Source organism: Typopeltis vanoorti, chromosome 2 (assembly GCF_054136105.1).
Source record: "Typopeltis vanoorti isolate ZY-2024b chromosome 2, IOZ_Tvanoo_1.0, whole genome shotgun sequence".
NCBI classification, from domain to species: domain Eukaryota; kingdom Metazoa; phylum Arthropoda; class Arachnida; order Uropygi; family Thelyphonidae; genus Typopeltis; species Typopeltis vanoorti.
This window is the reverse complement of record NC_143550.1, coordinates 101940656-101957777: the sequence shown is the minus strand read 5'-3', so window position 1 is coordinate 101957777 and position 17122 is coordinate 101940656. Positions and strand designations below refer to the sequence as shown.

General features: G+C 36.5%; 1 protein-coding gene across 1 annotated transcript in view; it reads left to right on the top strand.

Moving 5' to 3' along the window:
• Window positions 1–17122, top strand: part of LOC150109299 (protein turtle-like) — a 486901-nt gene that overhangs the window by 448368 nt on the left and 21411 nt on the right. The window contains exon 17 of the mRNA XM_090402074.1: window positions 5058–5139. Within this exon, the coding sequence (XP_090258200.1) occupies window positions 5058–5139 (82 nt within the window). The remainder of the gene's footprint in view (window positions 1–5057; window positions 5140–17122) is intronic.

The following is a 17122-nucleotide window of genomic DNA, read 5'->3' as shown; positions in this document are numbered from 1 at the left end:
ATGAATGGTTTTATTAACAATTAATTTCACATATTAGATGTTTTTGATAACTTTAGAACTGTTAAATATAAAAATACAGAGTGTGATAAATCATGTTACACCCTTTACCAAGCAGATAGATGGTGTGGTGAATGCTCGGTGAACATCTCTTACCAGAGTGCATAACCCCAATTATGATAAACCAGAATACATATGGTAAATTTGTTACTGTATGCATGTTGGAACATTGCTAGTTGTTGCTATCACGTTCTGTGGAATTACACGTTATATCCTAGGTTCGTCGCAGTTACATTTTTTATGAATGCCTTTCTTAATGTAAAATTAAGTCTTGATTTTTATTGCATTGTGTAGGGATCCTAAACATTTATGAGGCTTCTTTAAATTTTCTCATAAAACAGTTATGATCAATATATGACATTTTTGTTTGTTGTCAAAGTACTTGATGGCCAGAAGTGGTTGTGTGGAATGTCAGGCCTGATTTATGCTCTCTTCTTTTTTCCATGTCTTTTACATGTTCAGACATGTGAATCTCTCCCGATCTTCCTGTCTGGCCTACATAACAAATGTCACAAGCACGATTAATCTCATAGATGCCTGGTTTTTTTCATGGGGTGATGTAGAGGTTTTGGTGGATGTAGAAATCTTGATATTATTATTATTACATGATACCTCCAGGGAGTCCAAGGACTCATCATGGGAGGGCACTCTACTCTACTTCACTAAATACATCTCACCCTTTCCACTACTACTTAATTCTCCTACTACGACACTACTACCATCAATGCTATCTACTGCCCATCATCATCAACAACAACAGTATTTTTTTGTCTTAAATTACATGTGTTCTGAAGGCCGATTTGTTTGTATGCAGGATGAAAAACCTGAGTTTCTGGGAGAAGATTTTTAAGGTACATAAAAGAGATCATCAGATATTTTTATACTGACATTTTGATTTCAATATTGTATAAGTTCCTTATGGTGAAACTGGATATTAATTTAAGAACGTATTGCATAATCATTTAAGCACTTGTACAAAGTATCTTATTATTCACTAATATTTTATGGGTTTATTTATACTGTAGTTGCTGTAAATGATTTGCATTTCTCTGTAATTTTTTTCTCCAATAATTGCAAAGAAAAATTTCTTTGTTTCTTTAAGCTATAAATTTATTAATTATATCATTATATAAACAAGTCACTATATACATGTGTATGGAAGTATTCATACTGCCAACAAGCATCTTTGGTGGATAGCAACTCTTTGAACGTGATCCTGTAAGGTCTCTCTCCTAATAATTGCATGTAGGGTATAATCCCATATTTTAGTTTAAAAAATATCACTAATTAAGAATTATGGTCTGTATTAATAACTCAATAAATTAATTAGTTATCTCATCTTCTGGTGTTGTTTATACCATGAAGCACTATTATGAATATAAATCCACAATTCACCCAGTCTTAGATTGCTGTTCTTACATTTGTGGTACGGCACATCAAAAATCTTTCTAAAAACACTTGCTGCTACCTGTAAATGAAAATTCTGCTTAAAGGTGACCTATCTTGCAGAGACACACTGCAATCACTTTCATGTGAAAGTGGCTACCATCATTCTTTTACTTTCCTCTAAACTTTAAAGACATAACCAGCTACTCACAGGTTAGCTTTGAACTTTCCAAACCACTTCTCGTCGTCTGGATTCCATCTACCTCTATTTTCTTTGGAACAGAGGTAGATGGAATTATTACACACCATTTTTCCCAGACTACAACCTCCAGTTTCTTTCTCTATTTGTCTATATATGTAGCAAGTTATGGAGAAAGGTTTTACCATCTCTTTTGGTAATACCTAGATTTAAAACAGATCACAAAACCTTTCTTCAGATTCTCGTTTTGGGTTGACTAGCACCTTCAGCCTTTCATAGCATATTCATAGATTTGTCAACCTCCAAAAAACTTGGAATCCTCTTCTACTCATTCAGGACGTTACTTCTCATCTGTACAGATGGCAAACTTATAAAAATCTCAAGTCTAGTCCAACCTTAAAATACTGCTCTGGCAATTGACATGAGAACAGTTCTTCTTCTTATTATTATTACGGGTATCTCCATGGAGTCAGTAGACTCATCACGGGAGACCCAAACTAGCAAAACAATATCTGTCATATCTCTTCTTGAATTCATTTACAGACAAAGAGCTCACAACTACGTCAGGCAATGAATTCCACTCATTCACCACCCTCCAGGAAAAAAATCTTGTTCTGACACCCTTGTTAACCACATTCTTCTTTAATTTCCAGGGATGACCTCTTGTTCTACCATCACTATCACACAGCTGAATATCCATGGGGTACCCTGTTAAATGTTTCTATGATATCCCCTCTTCTCTGCTATCGACCAACCTCTGCAATCCACAAGCTCTCAATCTATCAATGTAGGGAGCATTTTTTACATCACTTACCAACTTGGTCATTTCTCTGAACCCTCTCCACAGCCTCCTCATCTCCAAGGAATCCAGGTGACCAGACCTGAGCACAGTAATCCAAATGTGGAAGTATCAACGCTTTATAAAGGGGAATAATAACCTCTTTATCTCTGGATGTCAGTGTGTTCCTCAACAACCAAGTAATCCTATGTGCAATCTTGGACACCTTAGCAATGTGTCCTCTGAACTTCATCTCCCTATCTACCAACACCCCTAAGTCCCTAGCCTCATCAATCTCTTGGAGTACTGTTCCATCAATGTAGTACACAGCTAGTAATCTTTTAATCCCAAAATGCATGACTTTACACTTTTCCACATTGAACTGACATCCATTATCTTTTGCCCATTCTACCAGCTTATTTAAATCATCCTGCAAACTTTCAACATCAGCTTGAATTTTTATTGCGCTACCCAACTTTGTATCATCAGCAAACAACTGAATATCTCCCTGTAAGCCATTTCCTATATCATTTATATACAAATTAAACAACAATGGCCCAAGCACAGAGCCCTGAGGCACACCACTGGTCACCTGCCTCATCCTGGACTCAGCTCCTCCATACACCACCTTCTGGTATCTCTCCCTGAGCCATTCTCCTATCCATATCACCAATTTAGTATCCATTCTCATCTGCTCCAATTTGCATAACAGTGTTCCTGTCAAAAGCCTTGGCAAAATCCAGAAGTACCACTGTGTAGCCAGTTCCTTTGTCCAACTCAGATATCATTCTATTAAGAAAAGTTAATAGATTGCTAAGGCAGGATCTACCTTTAACAAAACCATGTTGGCCTCTATAGCGTATCATATCCTGATCCATTCATTCTTGAATTTTGTCTTTAACCAACTTTTCCAATACTTTTACCACTACTCCTGAGATGGTGATGGGTCTGTAATTAACTACCGCAGTTTTAGAGCCACCCTTATGCAAAGGAACCACTTTGCCTAACTTCCACTCCCTAGGGACCATACCAGAGTTCAAACTTAAATTAAATATCCAAGTAAGAGGGGTTGACAATTCATTTGCACATTCACGCAACACCCGAGCTGATATTCCATCTAAGCCTACAGCAGTGTTTGCATTTAAATTTTGCAATATATTAAATACCTCTGATTTCTTAGCTTCAATTCTCACATTAGTTATTGCTACAGGTATAGAGATATCCTCACTTGGGTGATAGACTTTTGAAAAGTGATCACTCAGTAACTCAACTATTACATCGGATTTTGTCACCTCAATACCATCAGCACCCACTAAAGTTATCCTTCTGAAGTCATTCTTCCTTTTACATGCCACATAACGGAAGAACTCTTTAGGATTACCCTTGATCTCTTTGGCTAAAGTCCTCTCATAATCTGATTTAGCTTTTCTTACTATGCTGGTAACCTTCCTAGCTTGAGCCTTGTACTGCTCATGGGTGTACAGATCGCCTTTCTCCTTGTAAATTCTCCATGATATTTTCTTTTTTTGCAGATCAAGCTTGATACTACTGCTCAACCATCTAATGACTGCCTTGTTTGACTTCCTGACCACGGGGACACAATCTGATATTGCTTTCCTCGGATACCTGCTGATTTTATCCCATGCACTGCTAACATCTTTCCCCTGCAATATGTTCTGCCATGGGATGGCTGCAAGCTCACTCCAAACTTGTTATAATTGCCTAACCTGTAGTTCTGTATATACCCCTTCTTAACAGAAAAATCCACAGATTTTGCAACCTCCCAAGTCAATGCCACATGATCGCTTTCACCAATTGGAGGTAACGAGGACACCTTACTTATACATATAACCTCTGAACCAATAACCAGGTCCAACACTCTCACATCACGTGTCCCTTCAGTTATGTGCTGTTTCAAGTAATTATCTCGTAGAAGATGTATGAACTCCATTTCCTTTTCGCTACATGCATTGGTCACTATTTCGCACCAGACTGCCTCAAATGAACTCTCATTCACATGTCTATTATCTTGATATACTACTTTCTTTGGCTGCACACATCAGCTTTCATCAACAGTACTCCTCCCCCTGTTCTATCTTCTCTATCCTCCCTGAAAATACTGTACCCATCACATTCAATTCCAGTGACCACATCTTCTGCTGACAGCCAAGTTTCACTAATACCTACAATTATTGCTGTTCAGAAGAGGGCAGTGTGGTAAATGGCTGACCCCGTCTCTCAGAGACTTACTCCAGCTGCTTTCTTACAGATATTGGTTCTTTGGAACAATCGTCCAAAAAAACGTTTCATGCTCTAATGACTACAATCTCTAGTTGTTTCAACAAAAGTTAAGTTTTTTTTTCTTTTGAACCTCTTTCTCACTTGCAGTAGTGGTGTATTATAGGTTCAGCAACCTCTTGTTGTGGGAATGATATAAAAAAGAAAGTTAACTGCCCTAAACATTAATTATATTAATATTTTTATAAACATAGATGCCAAGTTACTTGGTCATGAGAGGCCATTGACCACATTAAGGGGAATGAGATCAGATGAGATTCTTATCTGATAAGAATACAAAACCGTTTTGATAAACTTTATTACTATGCTTTAATTATAGAAATTTAATTTCTGTTACAGCTTATATGATGGTCACATGCACAGTGCCTGAGGCAAGAAATGGGGGACATACACATACAGAAAGTCCAGTACCTCTGAAGAAGTAAGTTTCTTATCTATCCTTATTGCTTTCTGATGCATATCCTGTACTTTTCATAATTCTATAGTGTGCTTTCATGATTAAGAAAATCATTTATAGGCTTGTTTAGTTTTAAATTGTTGTGAAATGATTTGTAATAAATGTTACAGTTCATAATATTATTATTCAATATATCTAGCTAATTAAGTGAGATTTATTATTATTATTATTATTATGATGTGACGCCTACAAGGACTTATGTAGGTGTCACATAAGGGTTATGTCACATTAAAGAGAGGGCACTCTACTCTAAACTCTCTGTCGCTACTACTTAATCCACCAACTACACAAAATGCCACTATCGTGTCATCTACTGCCCACTACCTCCACAAGTATTTTTTGTCTGTAAATTGCATGTGTTCGCATGGTTGATTCGTCTGTGCATGTACATGGGGTGAAAAACTGGAGTTTCCAGGAGAAAAAGCTCTGCTACCTCTGCATGAGATCAACTAACTTGACTTCTAGTGAAAAAGCCCATATCAAGATTCCTCTTGTAGTGACGAGAATTGAAATTAGACTTTTTTCCAATCAAAGGGCACAGTGTACCATCATTCTTCCAATTGTGCTATGGAGGTGCTTTTGGTAATTAAATATCAGAAATAAAATACTGAAATATTTCCAAATATGACTTATAATTTTAGTGAGGTAGTAATAATAATATTAACATGAAAGTAGAAAAAAAATATTAAACAACTACACAGAGGATTAATACAGAGATACAGTATGTTATTATTATAATTATACAGGTATCTCCATGGAGTCAAAACTTGTTGCAGGGGATCCTTTTCTCTGAACCACCACAAAGAGAACAAGAAGATATTCAATATATAAAAACTATTGCAATTCCGTATGTATGTGGCATCTCCAACAAACTCACGAGCCTCCTCAAACCACACAAAATAAGAGTAACATTCAAACCAATAGAAACTATTCTTAATCTACTTAGATCTCCAAAAGATAACCATTCTTTCTATAAATATGCTAGTGTTTATAATATTCCATGCTCATGTGGCTCAAGTTACATCAGACAGACTTCAAGAAGCCTAGAAATCAGGCAAAAGGAGCACATTGGCTACGTAAAAAACAACGGACAGGACATTTCTGGTCTATCGTCTCATTTCTCTACAACTAACCATGTCATCGAGTGGAACAAAAGCTGTTTCCCCTTACATAGAAGAAAACTACCATTCAAGAATTTTCAAAGAAGCAGCCACAGTTGCACATTCTACTGTTAACCTTAACAGAAATCAAGGTTTTATACTACCAGAGATATGGAAAACCCAAATTAGATCTCTAAAAATACAAGAAATGAACTTTAACACAAACTACAGGAAGTTCCTTAGCAACAACTAGCTAACCTTGTACACACGATACGTGTTTCACTCACTTTCGATGCTATTTTATTTGTAATTATTCTTGTCAGTTTTACAGTTACTCATAATTGTGAGATTGTTTTAAGCCTATATGTCAATGCCCTGAAGATGCAACAGTTAAAATGTGGCGAAACTAGTTGGTAGAGTTAATAAATTTTATGAATACTTGATCTGTAAACCAAATATTATTTCACTAAGGTGTCACCTTATCAAAGGTGATACACTGGATCAAAGATAGTTGAAAGTTTGTTTTTTTTTCACTTGCTTACAAACCAAATTATTTTTATTATTATTATTATTTCTCAAGACCTCATGGAATCAAAGACTCATCTGGGAGGTCCTTTTATCACACACACATCTCTTCATACCGTGTCTTAAACACACTCAAACTCCTTGCCGACATGACACTCTCAGGCAAGGCATTCCAATCACTCACAACCCTGCACGAAAAAAACCTGCCTTTCACTCCCCTACTCACACCCTCTTTATACAGTTTCCAGGGATGACCTCTGGTTCTCCCCTGATCTCCCACTATTCTCTGTAGAACTTCTCCACCACCATTGATCTTATAACAACCCCTTACCAACTTGTAGGTCTCTATCATATCTCCCCTCTTCCTCCTCTCCACCAGACTCTGCAAATTACATCTTCTCAATCTTTCCTCATACTCGATATTCCAGGGGTCCGAAACTACCTTAGTCAGTCGCCTTTGGACCCTTTCTACCATCTCTGCATCCTTCTGAAAACCTGGTGACCAAATCTGGGCACAATAGTCCATGTGTGGCCTAATCGAAGCCTTATACAATGGAACAAGAATCTCCCTTCTTCTACACATCAGTGTCCTCCGCATCATTCCCAGAAGTCTTTGTGTTGTCTTCACAATTTTGGCGATGTGTCCCCTAAATTTTAGATCCTTATCCACTATCACCCCCCAGATCTCTTATTTCCTCTACCTCCAACAATATATTCTCACCAAGCATAAATTCTGCATCCCATTCTTTGTTTTCCAAATTTTAAAACCATACATTTTGCACCATTGAACTCACATCCCCATTTGCTTGCCCAATCACTCAATTTATTCAAGTCTTCTTGCAAGGCCACAACATCTTCACTACTCTTTATGGTTCGTCCCAACTTTGCATCATCTGCAAACAACTGAATATCTCCATCCAAATCTTCGCCAATATCATTAATATACAAGTTAAATAGTAATGGCCCTAAAACAGACCCCTGAACCACTCCACTAGTGACTTTTCTTTTCCTGGATATCGCACCCCCATACACAACTTGTTGACACCTATCAGATAGCCACTCTCCAATCCAATGCACTAATCTAATATCCAACCCCATCTGCTCTAGTTTGACTATCAACTTGTCATGAGGTACTCTATCAAAAGCCTTTGCGAAATCCAAGTATATTACTGTGTATCCTTCTCCTCTGTCCAAGGAAGCAGTCACTTTATTGTAATAAGTAAGTAGATTACTAAACCATGACCTCCATTTAGCAAATCCATGCTATCCATCAAAGATTATACCATTGTTGTCAACCCAACTCTGGATCCTAGTTCTCACAAGCTTCTCCAACAACTTAACCACAACACCTGACACAGAGATAGGCCTATAGTTTGATGCTTGAGTTCGATCACCTCCTTTACGAAGTGGCACAATCTGCCCTCCTTCCACTCTTTAGGTACTTGACCAAGTGCAAGACTTGTATTAAAAAAATATGTCAAGGCAGGTGTTAACTCTCTGGCACATTCCTTCAGAATAGGCAGTGATATATTATCAAGTCCCACAGCCTTATTTACATCTAGTTTACTCAACTCCCCAAATACCTCTTGCTCACTTACAGTCAGTACACAATAAATAACGGAAAAAACTCACGTAGAAAGATTATTTATTAGTATAATTTTTGCCTGCGTGTCTCAGGCATCATCAGTACATTAAGCTCAAAATTAAACACTAACTGACAATTCCAAAAAGCACCACCTAAGTACCTGGTGTAAGATAACTAAAAAGGTCAATAACTTTCCTAAAAAAAAAAACAAAATTAATACAATAAAAAGTTAGGAAAGGTTAGCTGATTTGTAAAGTATTATCTCCCATAAAGGGGACAGACGTAAGCCATCGGATCTGTTTAAGTTAGGAGAATGAAGTAGAGTTTCACATGTTTCTTTATAAAGGTGTTCCATGAGAAACTGACTTTTGTGAAGAACTCTTGTCTTTCTCCAGCGAACTCTGTGTCTAGTGAAGATGGCATGTTCAGAAAGTCCAGACTTTTCAGGTTTAAAGTATTCAATATAAGATTGGTGTTCTTCTAGCCGAATAGAGGCAGATCTTCCTGTTTGTCCGAAATAAGATAATCCACAAGAGCACGGAATCTGGTAGACACCTGGATGATTAAGATGTGGAAGCTTGTCCTTAGGAGAAGTGAGAAAGGTGGAGATTTTTCTAAACGGTCGAAAGGCAAAAAAAATATTCAGTGGTTTTAAAACTTTTGCTATACATTCACTGATGCCTTGTACATAAGGGATAGTAATGCGCGTTATTTCCTCTGTGTTTGAAGAGGAAGACATATTAAAACTACTCAAAGTTCTTTCAATGAAGCAATTCTTATAACCATTAGATAGAAAGGAAGAAGTTATGTATTGTAGTTCTTTCTGTAAAAGATCGTCTGTAGAACAAAAGGAGTGGGCCCGATGAACCAGTGTTTTAATAATTGTTGCCTTTTGACTGGGATGGTGATGAGATTCCGCATGGATATAATGGCCTGTATGAGTCTTCTTTCTATAAACTGAGAAATGTAGGTTACCATCTGGTTGGCGAAGAATTAGAAGATCTAAAAAGGCTAACTGCTTATTTGATTCTATTTCTAGGGTAAACTTGATCCTAGGATGAAATGCGTTTAACTTAGTGAGAAATTGTTGAAGTTCATCAGAAGAGCCATTCCATACAGCAAAAATGTCATCGACATATCTGAACCAATGCGTAGGTCTGGGAGAAATATTGTCAAAGATACGTTGTTCAAAATGTTCCATAAAGAAATTGGAGATAGCAGGAGAAAGAGGATTACCCATTGCTGTTCCTTCAATTTGCTGATACAACTTATTTTTAAAGGAAAAATAACCAGAATTTATTACAAAATCAAATACGTTTACAATGTCTGAAGGAAATTCCTGTTGTAGTAATTCAATACTTTCCGAAAGAGGCACATTTGTAAATAAAGAAACAACATCTAAACTGATCATGATATCAGAAATGTCCAAATGAAGATCTGAAATTTTATTTTTGAAATCCAAAGTATTTTTTATATAAGTATCAGTTCTTCTAGTTGAAGAGGAAAAGTCAGTTTCTCATGGAACGCCTTTATAAAGAAACATGTGAAACTCTACTTCATTCTCCTAACTTAAACAGATTCGACGGCTTACGTCTATCCCCTTTATGGGAGATAGTACTTTACAAATCAGCTAACCTTTCCTAACTTTTTATTGTATTAATTTTTTTTTTAAGGAAAGTTATTCACCTTTTTAGTTATCTTACACCAGCTACTTAGGTGGCGCTTTTTGGAATTGTCAGTTAGCGTTTAATTTTGAGCTTAATGTACTGAAGATGCCTGTGACACACAGGCGAAAATTATACTAATAAATAATCTTTCTACGTGAGTTTTTTTCCGTTATTTATTGTGTACCGATATGTCTACTCACGGTTTACCTCTTTTAAAACTTATCACTTACAGTCAGTCTCTCCTCCCCATCATCAACTGCTCTCAATCTCTCCATGAAGTCACATTCACAAGATTCAAAGATCTTTATGAACTGCTGATTAAGTACCACACATTCTGCAACAGCTGTCTTTATACCATTTTCTCCAATCAATGTCATCCTTCCATAATCATTCTTTCTTTTGCTGGCTACATATCGAAAGAAGTCCCTAGGATTATTTTTGGCTTCATTAGCTAACTGCTGTTCATACCTCTCTTTAGCTACTCTCACCAACCAAGTCATCCTCCTTGCCTTGTCTTTGTAGATCTCATGAAATTGGTTACTTCCACTTCTCTTATGCTGCCTCCACAATGCCCTTTTTCTCTGTATCGCATGCTTAATCTCTTTATTCATCCATCTCGCACCTACCTTATTTAACCTTCTCACCCTTGGAATACATTTAGACATTGCATCTACTAAGTAGTTTTTGAAAATCCCCCAAGCTGCATTGATCTCTTTTCCAGCTAACTCCTCATTCCACTATTCCTACACATTCCTACATTTTCACTTAATGCAAATTATCTCTCTCAATAAATTTTATTTTAGTTTAATTCTTTACCAAAGTGTATTGATCATGTTCTTTACTAAGAACATGATCGATATGATTACAATTAAAAGAAGATGAATAACATTTGTTCAGCAGCGTTGAACTTTTCAAGGAGTGGATGTAGACTCGGATCATAGTTTAGTGATTGCAAACGTCAAGTTGAAACTAAAAGGAAAATATAAACCCCATCATCAGAAATGACGAGACACAGCAAGAATAAGTGAAGCAGGAATAGGAAGAAGGTACAGAACAGTGTTAGAAGAGAAACTTAAAAATCTGGACAAAGAAAAAAATTTGAATCTAAGAGTGAAAGGAGTAATGAAGGCAATAGAAGATTCAGTTGAAGAAATAGTACAAGAAGAAGAGAAGATCAAGAAGAAGTAAATTAGACAAGAAACACTGAAGTTAGCACAGGAGAAGAGAATGTTGAAGATAAGAAGGGATACATCGAACAAATAGAAGAGCAACAATATAGAAGAAAGTGTAATGAGATGAAAAAAGCAGTCAGAATGGATAAGATGAAATGGTTAGAAGCCCAATGCAACAATATAGAACAGCACTATGGAGAGCATAAAACTAGGGAGTGTACAAAATGATTAGAACTATAAATAGAAATTGACAACCAAAACAGACCACAAGATGAAAAAGGCAATTGGTTAGACTATAATAAATTTAGTTTCATCCTTTATCCAAGTGTAAGCAAACAAAGTTTGCACCTGAAAATATCGTCAGGACTGAGGTAAGGTGGTGCAACTCCGAGCAAAGGTGGACCAAGCTCTCATCACTCCTGAAGGCCAAACTTTGTTTGCTTACACTTGGATAAAGGATTAAACTAAATTTATTATGAAAAAGGGAAAGTATTGATGAATAAAGATAAAATTGTACAGCAGTGGACAAGATACTATAGTGAGTTATATGAAGAAAAACTAGATTTAGATAGCATTGGGAAACTGATTGAAGAATTGAAGCAGATATCACCACCAGGTAATGAGTATAATATGGACATTTTAAGAGGAGATGTAGAAAAAGCAATAAGACGGCTAAAACATAATGAATCCTGGTAATGATAACATCACTGGAGAAATGATTAAATATGGTGGCAAAAGTATGGTTACAGAAATGCACCAACTATATAATATGGTATGGAAAGAAGGGGAAATGCAAGTGGGTGAAATCAATATTAGTGACATTATACAAGAAAGAAAATAAGCTAGAATGTAAAAATTATAGAACAGTTACTTTGACAAGTCACCTTGGTAAGGTAATCATGATGATACTGACAGAAAGATTGAGAACACAATTGGAAGCATACATTGCAGATGAGCGAGCAGGATTTAGGAAAGATAGAAGTACAAATCAACAGATTCTGACAATGCAGTTAACAGCAGAGAAATCTAGGATAAAAAACAAAAAATATATATACTTGCTTCGTTAATTTTCAGAAGGCATTTGACAATATTGATGAGAAAGTGACACTAGTAGTGCTAGATCCTATGGAATTGATAGAAAACTAATAGTTATATTAAAAGATGTGTATAAAATGCAGTTGCAGCAGTTAGAACAGGTGATGAGTTGGGGAAATAGTTTAGAACAAGCAGAGGTGCTAGACAGGGGGACCCAATATCACCAAGCAATTTCATTGCACATTTAGAAAGAGCAATGGATAAAATGAAGGAAGATGCAAAAGGAATATCAGTATATGGGATGAGAATTAACAATCTGAGATTTGCAGATGACATTGTTATTATTCATTCATTCATTTCATTTTGTATGGTGATTCAATGGCCGTGAGCCCCTTTTATGGGGAGGTATGGCACTACCTCAATCCCCCTATTTTTATCCGGACTCAGGACCGGCATAGCTGACAATTCAGACCTATGGCTGGAGGGATTGTCTTAAGTATTCCTGACTGTATCCGTTTGTGTTCACAGGGCCAGTTTGCCTGCTTGTGGGATGAAAAACCCCAGATAAACTGAGGGGAAAACCCTGCCATCCACGCCCAAGACCGGCTAACTTGGCTATGGCTGAGGAAGATCCTTAAGCTCCTCACGTCTCCGATGGGAATCGAACCTAGGACACTCCTTCCCCAGGCATATGGTTGCAAAGTTCATAGCCACTAGGCTAACCATGCAGACATCGTTATTACTGAAGATGAAAGAGAACTACAAAAAAAAAAAAAAAATTAAAACTGATGAATGTTTTTTTTTTCCGACCACTATACATAAGGTCACATAAAGATTGGGTTTAATAGTAGTACAAACTAGTAGGCTAATTGTTTGTATCAAAATCTTCGACCTATTAAACCCAATTTTTATGTGATCTTATGTAATGTTGAAACTGTTAAATGAGGAAGGAAAGAGATTTAAACTTGTTATGAACTTTGAAAAAACAATGGCATTTGGTGAGAAGAACATGAAACAAAAGATACAAGTGGATGGAATTGATACAGAAAATGCAGAACAATTCACATATTTGGGAAGTAAAATGACATATGATTTTATGTCATTAAAGGGAAGAACAAATATGAAGGCCATGGATAACATCTGGAAAAGTAAAGTGATCAGCCTGCAAACAAAACTAAGAGTGCTGGAAACATGCATCTTTAGTGGTGTACTGTATGGATCTGAAACGTGGGTGATAAATAAGGAATCAAGAAAAAGTTCTTTCAAATGCCAAAATTTTTTTTTGGCATTTGAAAGAACTTGTTACAGGAAGATTCTAAGAATAGGATGGGTACAGAAAATTACAAATGAAAAGCTCTATTGGAAGATACAACCAAAGAAGAAGAATCTAATGCAGAAGATTATAAAACAGAAGCTGCAATTATTTGGCCACATCTGCAGAATGAATGAGGACCAAAAGATAAAGACATTCGTGTTTGGTATTATGGATGGTGCAAATAGAAGAGGTAAAGCATACAGAAAATGGATAGACGACATAAAGGGCTGGTGTGGAATGGGTGTATAGAAACTGCAACGCTGTGCACTGGACAAAGAAAGCTGGAAGAAGATAGTGAAGGAGGCATCAGATGCCAACGGGCAGTTAGCTCATGGTTCGTGATGATGAAAGTGAAAGCAAACAAAGGTTATGTGAAGTATCTTCATATCTAGGTTACTTGTATTTAGAAGCTGTTGACTTCACATAAATTGCTCCAATATCCTATAATTCAAAACATTATGGGAAGGAACAATTCCCAGATCAGTTTCAATTTTTTTTTAGGTGAAAATGTTCATCATAGGCCTAGAATAGTTAGTATAGGGATGCAAGACAGCCTGATAGTATTAAGAGAAAGAAAAGAAAGATGGATACTATGAGAGATAGGAAAAAAAAAGCCTCAGCTCTTTTATATCATCATATAGCCAAAGGCTATCCTTTTCTGTTTTTCACCAGTCTCATGCAGCTTAACAACTGGAAGACAAATTGAAACTAAAATCTGGATATATCTGGATATAACTGATGTGAAGAGGGGTACGAGGAGTAGACTTTACATGGAGAATTGTCAGTGAATGGAATTCATTATTAATGCAAGGAGTGTTAAGGATTTTAAGATTCTATAAGATAAATATGTTGTCAGTTGATTGAACCTCCCACGATGAGTCTGCCTACTCCATGGAGGATGTAATAATAATAATAAGCTTCTATATACAAGTAGCCCAGCCATGAAGATACTGCATGTGCAAACTTTGTTTTTCCTTACACTTGGATAATGGATTAAACCGAGAATATGATTTTTTTATGGATGAATCAGTCAGTTTTCTTCAGGGTCTGTCACTGAATCTCCAAAGTTTGGTTCTTGTTTTCAAAATCTTTAATTTTTTCCTGAATAATATTTATGTATTTGAGTGTACAGTTCAACTCTAAAAGCTATTAACATTGATTCATTTTTAAACTTTCTTGCACACTTTTCTTTTCAATATGATATTCAGTTGTATCATTATATATTATATGAAACCCCAGTGAAGTCATGTTATTATTATTATACCCTAAGACCCCATGGAGTCAGAGGCTCATTAATCCTTTTGTCATACATACAGATCACCATATTGTGCTTTAAACACACTCAAATTCTCAGCAGACACCACTCTCTCAGGCAAGGCATTCCAATCTTTTACAACTCTGCATGCAAAAAACTTGCTTCTCAGTTGTCCCTTTTTCACACTCGGATGGCCTTTTGTCTCCCCGGATCTCCCACCATTTTTCTGTTAAACCTCTTCAACATTGATCCTATAACAACCCCTTACTAACTTGTAGGTCTCTATCATATCACCCCTTCCCTCTATAGATTGCATCTTCTCAACCTTTCCTCATATTTGACATTCCAGAGATCAGAAACTACCTTAGTTAACTCTGGACCCCTTCCAACACCTCTTCATCCTTTTTAAAACCAGGTGACCGAATTTGTGCACAGTAGTCCATGTGTGGCCTAATCAGAGCCTTATACAATTGGAACATGAATCTCCTCACTTCTACAAGTCAGCATCCTCTGCATCATTCCTAGAATTTGTTGTGTTGTCCTCACAATTTTGGCAATGTGTCCTCTAAATTTTAGATCCTTATCTGTCATCACCCCAAGATCTCTTATTTCCTCCACCTCCAACAATATCCCCACCAAGCATAAATTCTGCATCTCATCTTTGTTTCCCAAATTTTAAAACATTACATTTTGCAATATCGAACTGCATCCCCACTCACATGTCCATTCATTCAATCTATTCAATTTTTCTTGTAAGGCCACAACATCTGCTCTACTCTTCATAAATTGTCCCAACTTTGCATCAGCAAACAACTGAATATCTCCATCCAAATCCTCACCAATATCATTAACATACAGGTTAAACAGTAATGGCCCCAAAACAGACCCCTGAGGTGCACCAGCAGCGACTTTCCTCTTCTGAAATATTGCTCCCCCATACACAGCTTGCTGATACCTATCAGATTGCCAGTCCCTGATCCAATGCACTAATCTAATATCCGATCCCATCCATTCTAGTTTGACTACCAACTTATCATGTGATAATCTGTCAAAAGCTTTTGAAAAATATACTACTGTGTATCCCTCTCCTCTGTCCAATGAAGCCATCACCTTTTGTAATAATTCTTTCTTTTAAGGTTACACGGTGATCAGCATTCATATTTATAAATTTATGGACACAAAAACACACGTGTTGAACAGATTATTTTATTAATTAGTAAGAAAATAAAACTTGATGTTTCGATCCCTGTATCGAGGTCATCATCGGAAGGATACAAGGATACCTTTTGTAATAAGTAAGTAAATTACTAAAGCATGATCTCCCTTTAATAAATCCATGCTATCCATCAAAGATAATACCAATTCTGGATCCTGGTTCTCACCAGCCTCTTCAACACTTGAACCAAAACATCTGACACACAGATAGGCCTATAATTTGATGCCTGAGTTCTATCCTCCCTTATGAAGTGGCAGAATATTGCCCTCCTTTCACTCCTTTGGATCTCTACCCACTTGCAAGACTCATATTAAACAAATATATCAAGTCAGATGCCAACTCCCTGGCACATTCTTTCAAAATATGTGGTGATATATTATCATGTCCCATGACCTTATTAACATCAAGTTTGCTGAATTCCCCATATACCTCTTGCTCACGTACAGTCAGTCTCTCCTCCTCATTATCAACTGCTCTCAAACTATCCGTGATGTCACAGTCATAAGAATGAAAGACCTTTATGAACTGCTCATTAAGTATCTCAACTATACCCTCTGCAACAGTTGTTCTTATACCATTTTCTCCAATCAGTGCCATCCTTCCATAATCCTTCTTTTTTTTATGGCTACATATCAAAAGAACTCCCTAGGATTCTTTTTGGCTTCATTAGCTAACTGCTGCTCATACTTCACTTTTGCTACCCTTACCAGCCAAGTCACCCTCCTTGCCTGTTCTTTGTAATTCTCATGGAATTAATTATTACTACTCCTCTTATGCTGTCTCCATAATACCTTTTTTCTCTGTATCACATGCTTAATCTTTTCATTCTTCTATTTCCCACCTACCTTATTTAACCTTCTGACTCTTGGAAAGCATTTAGATATATTGATATATTATATCAAAAGGTATCAGTTTGTATGGTTCCTTTCAATTTCTTTTTTGTTTCTGTTATTACTTCAATTTTAAACCCTCTATATTTAATATTATATCTAATTCTATTTTTTTTTTAATACGATATGTCAGGTTGAAGTATTTATTATATTTTGTTGTTTCAATTCTATTTTGCATTTTCATTGC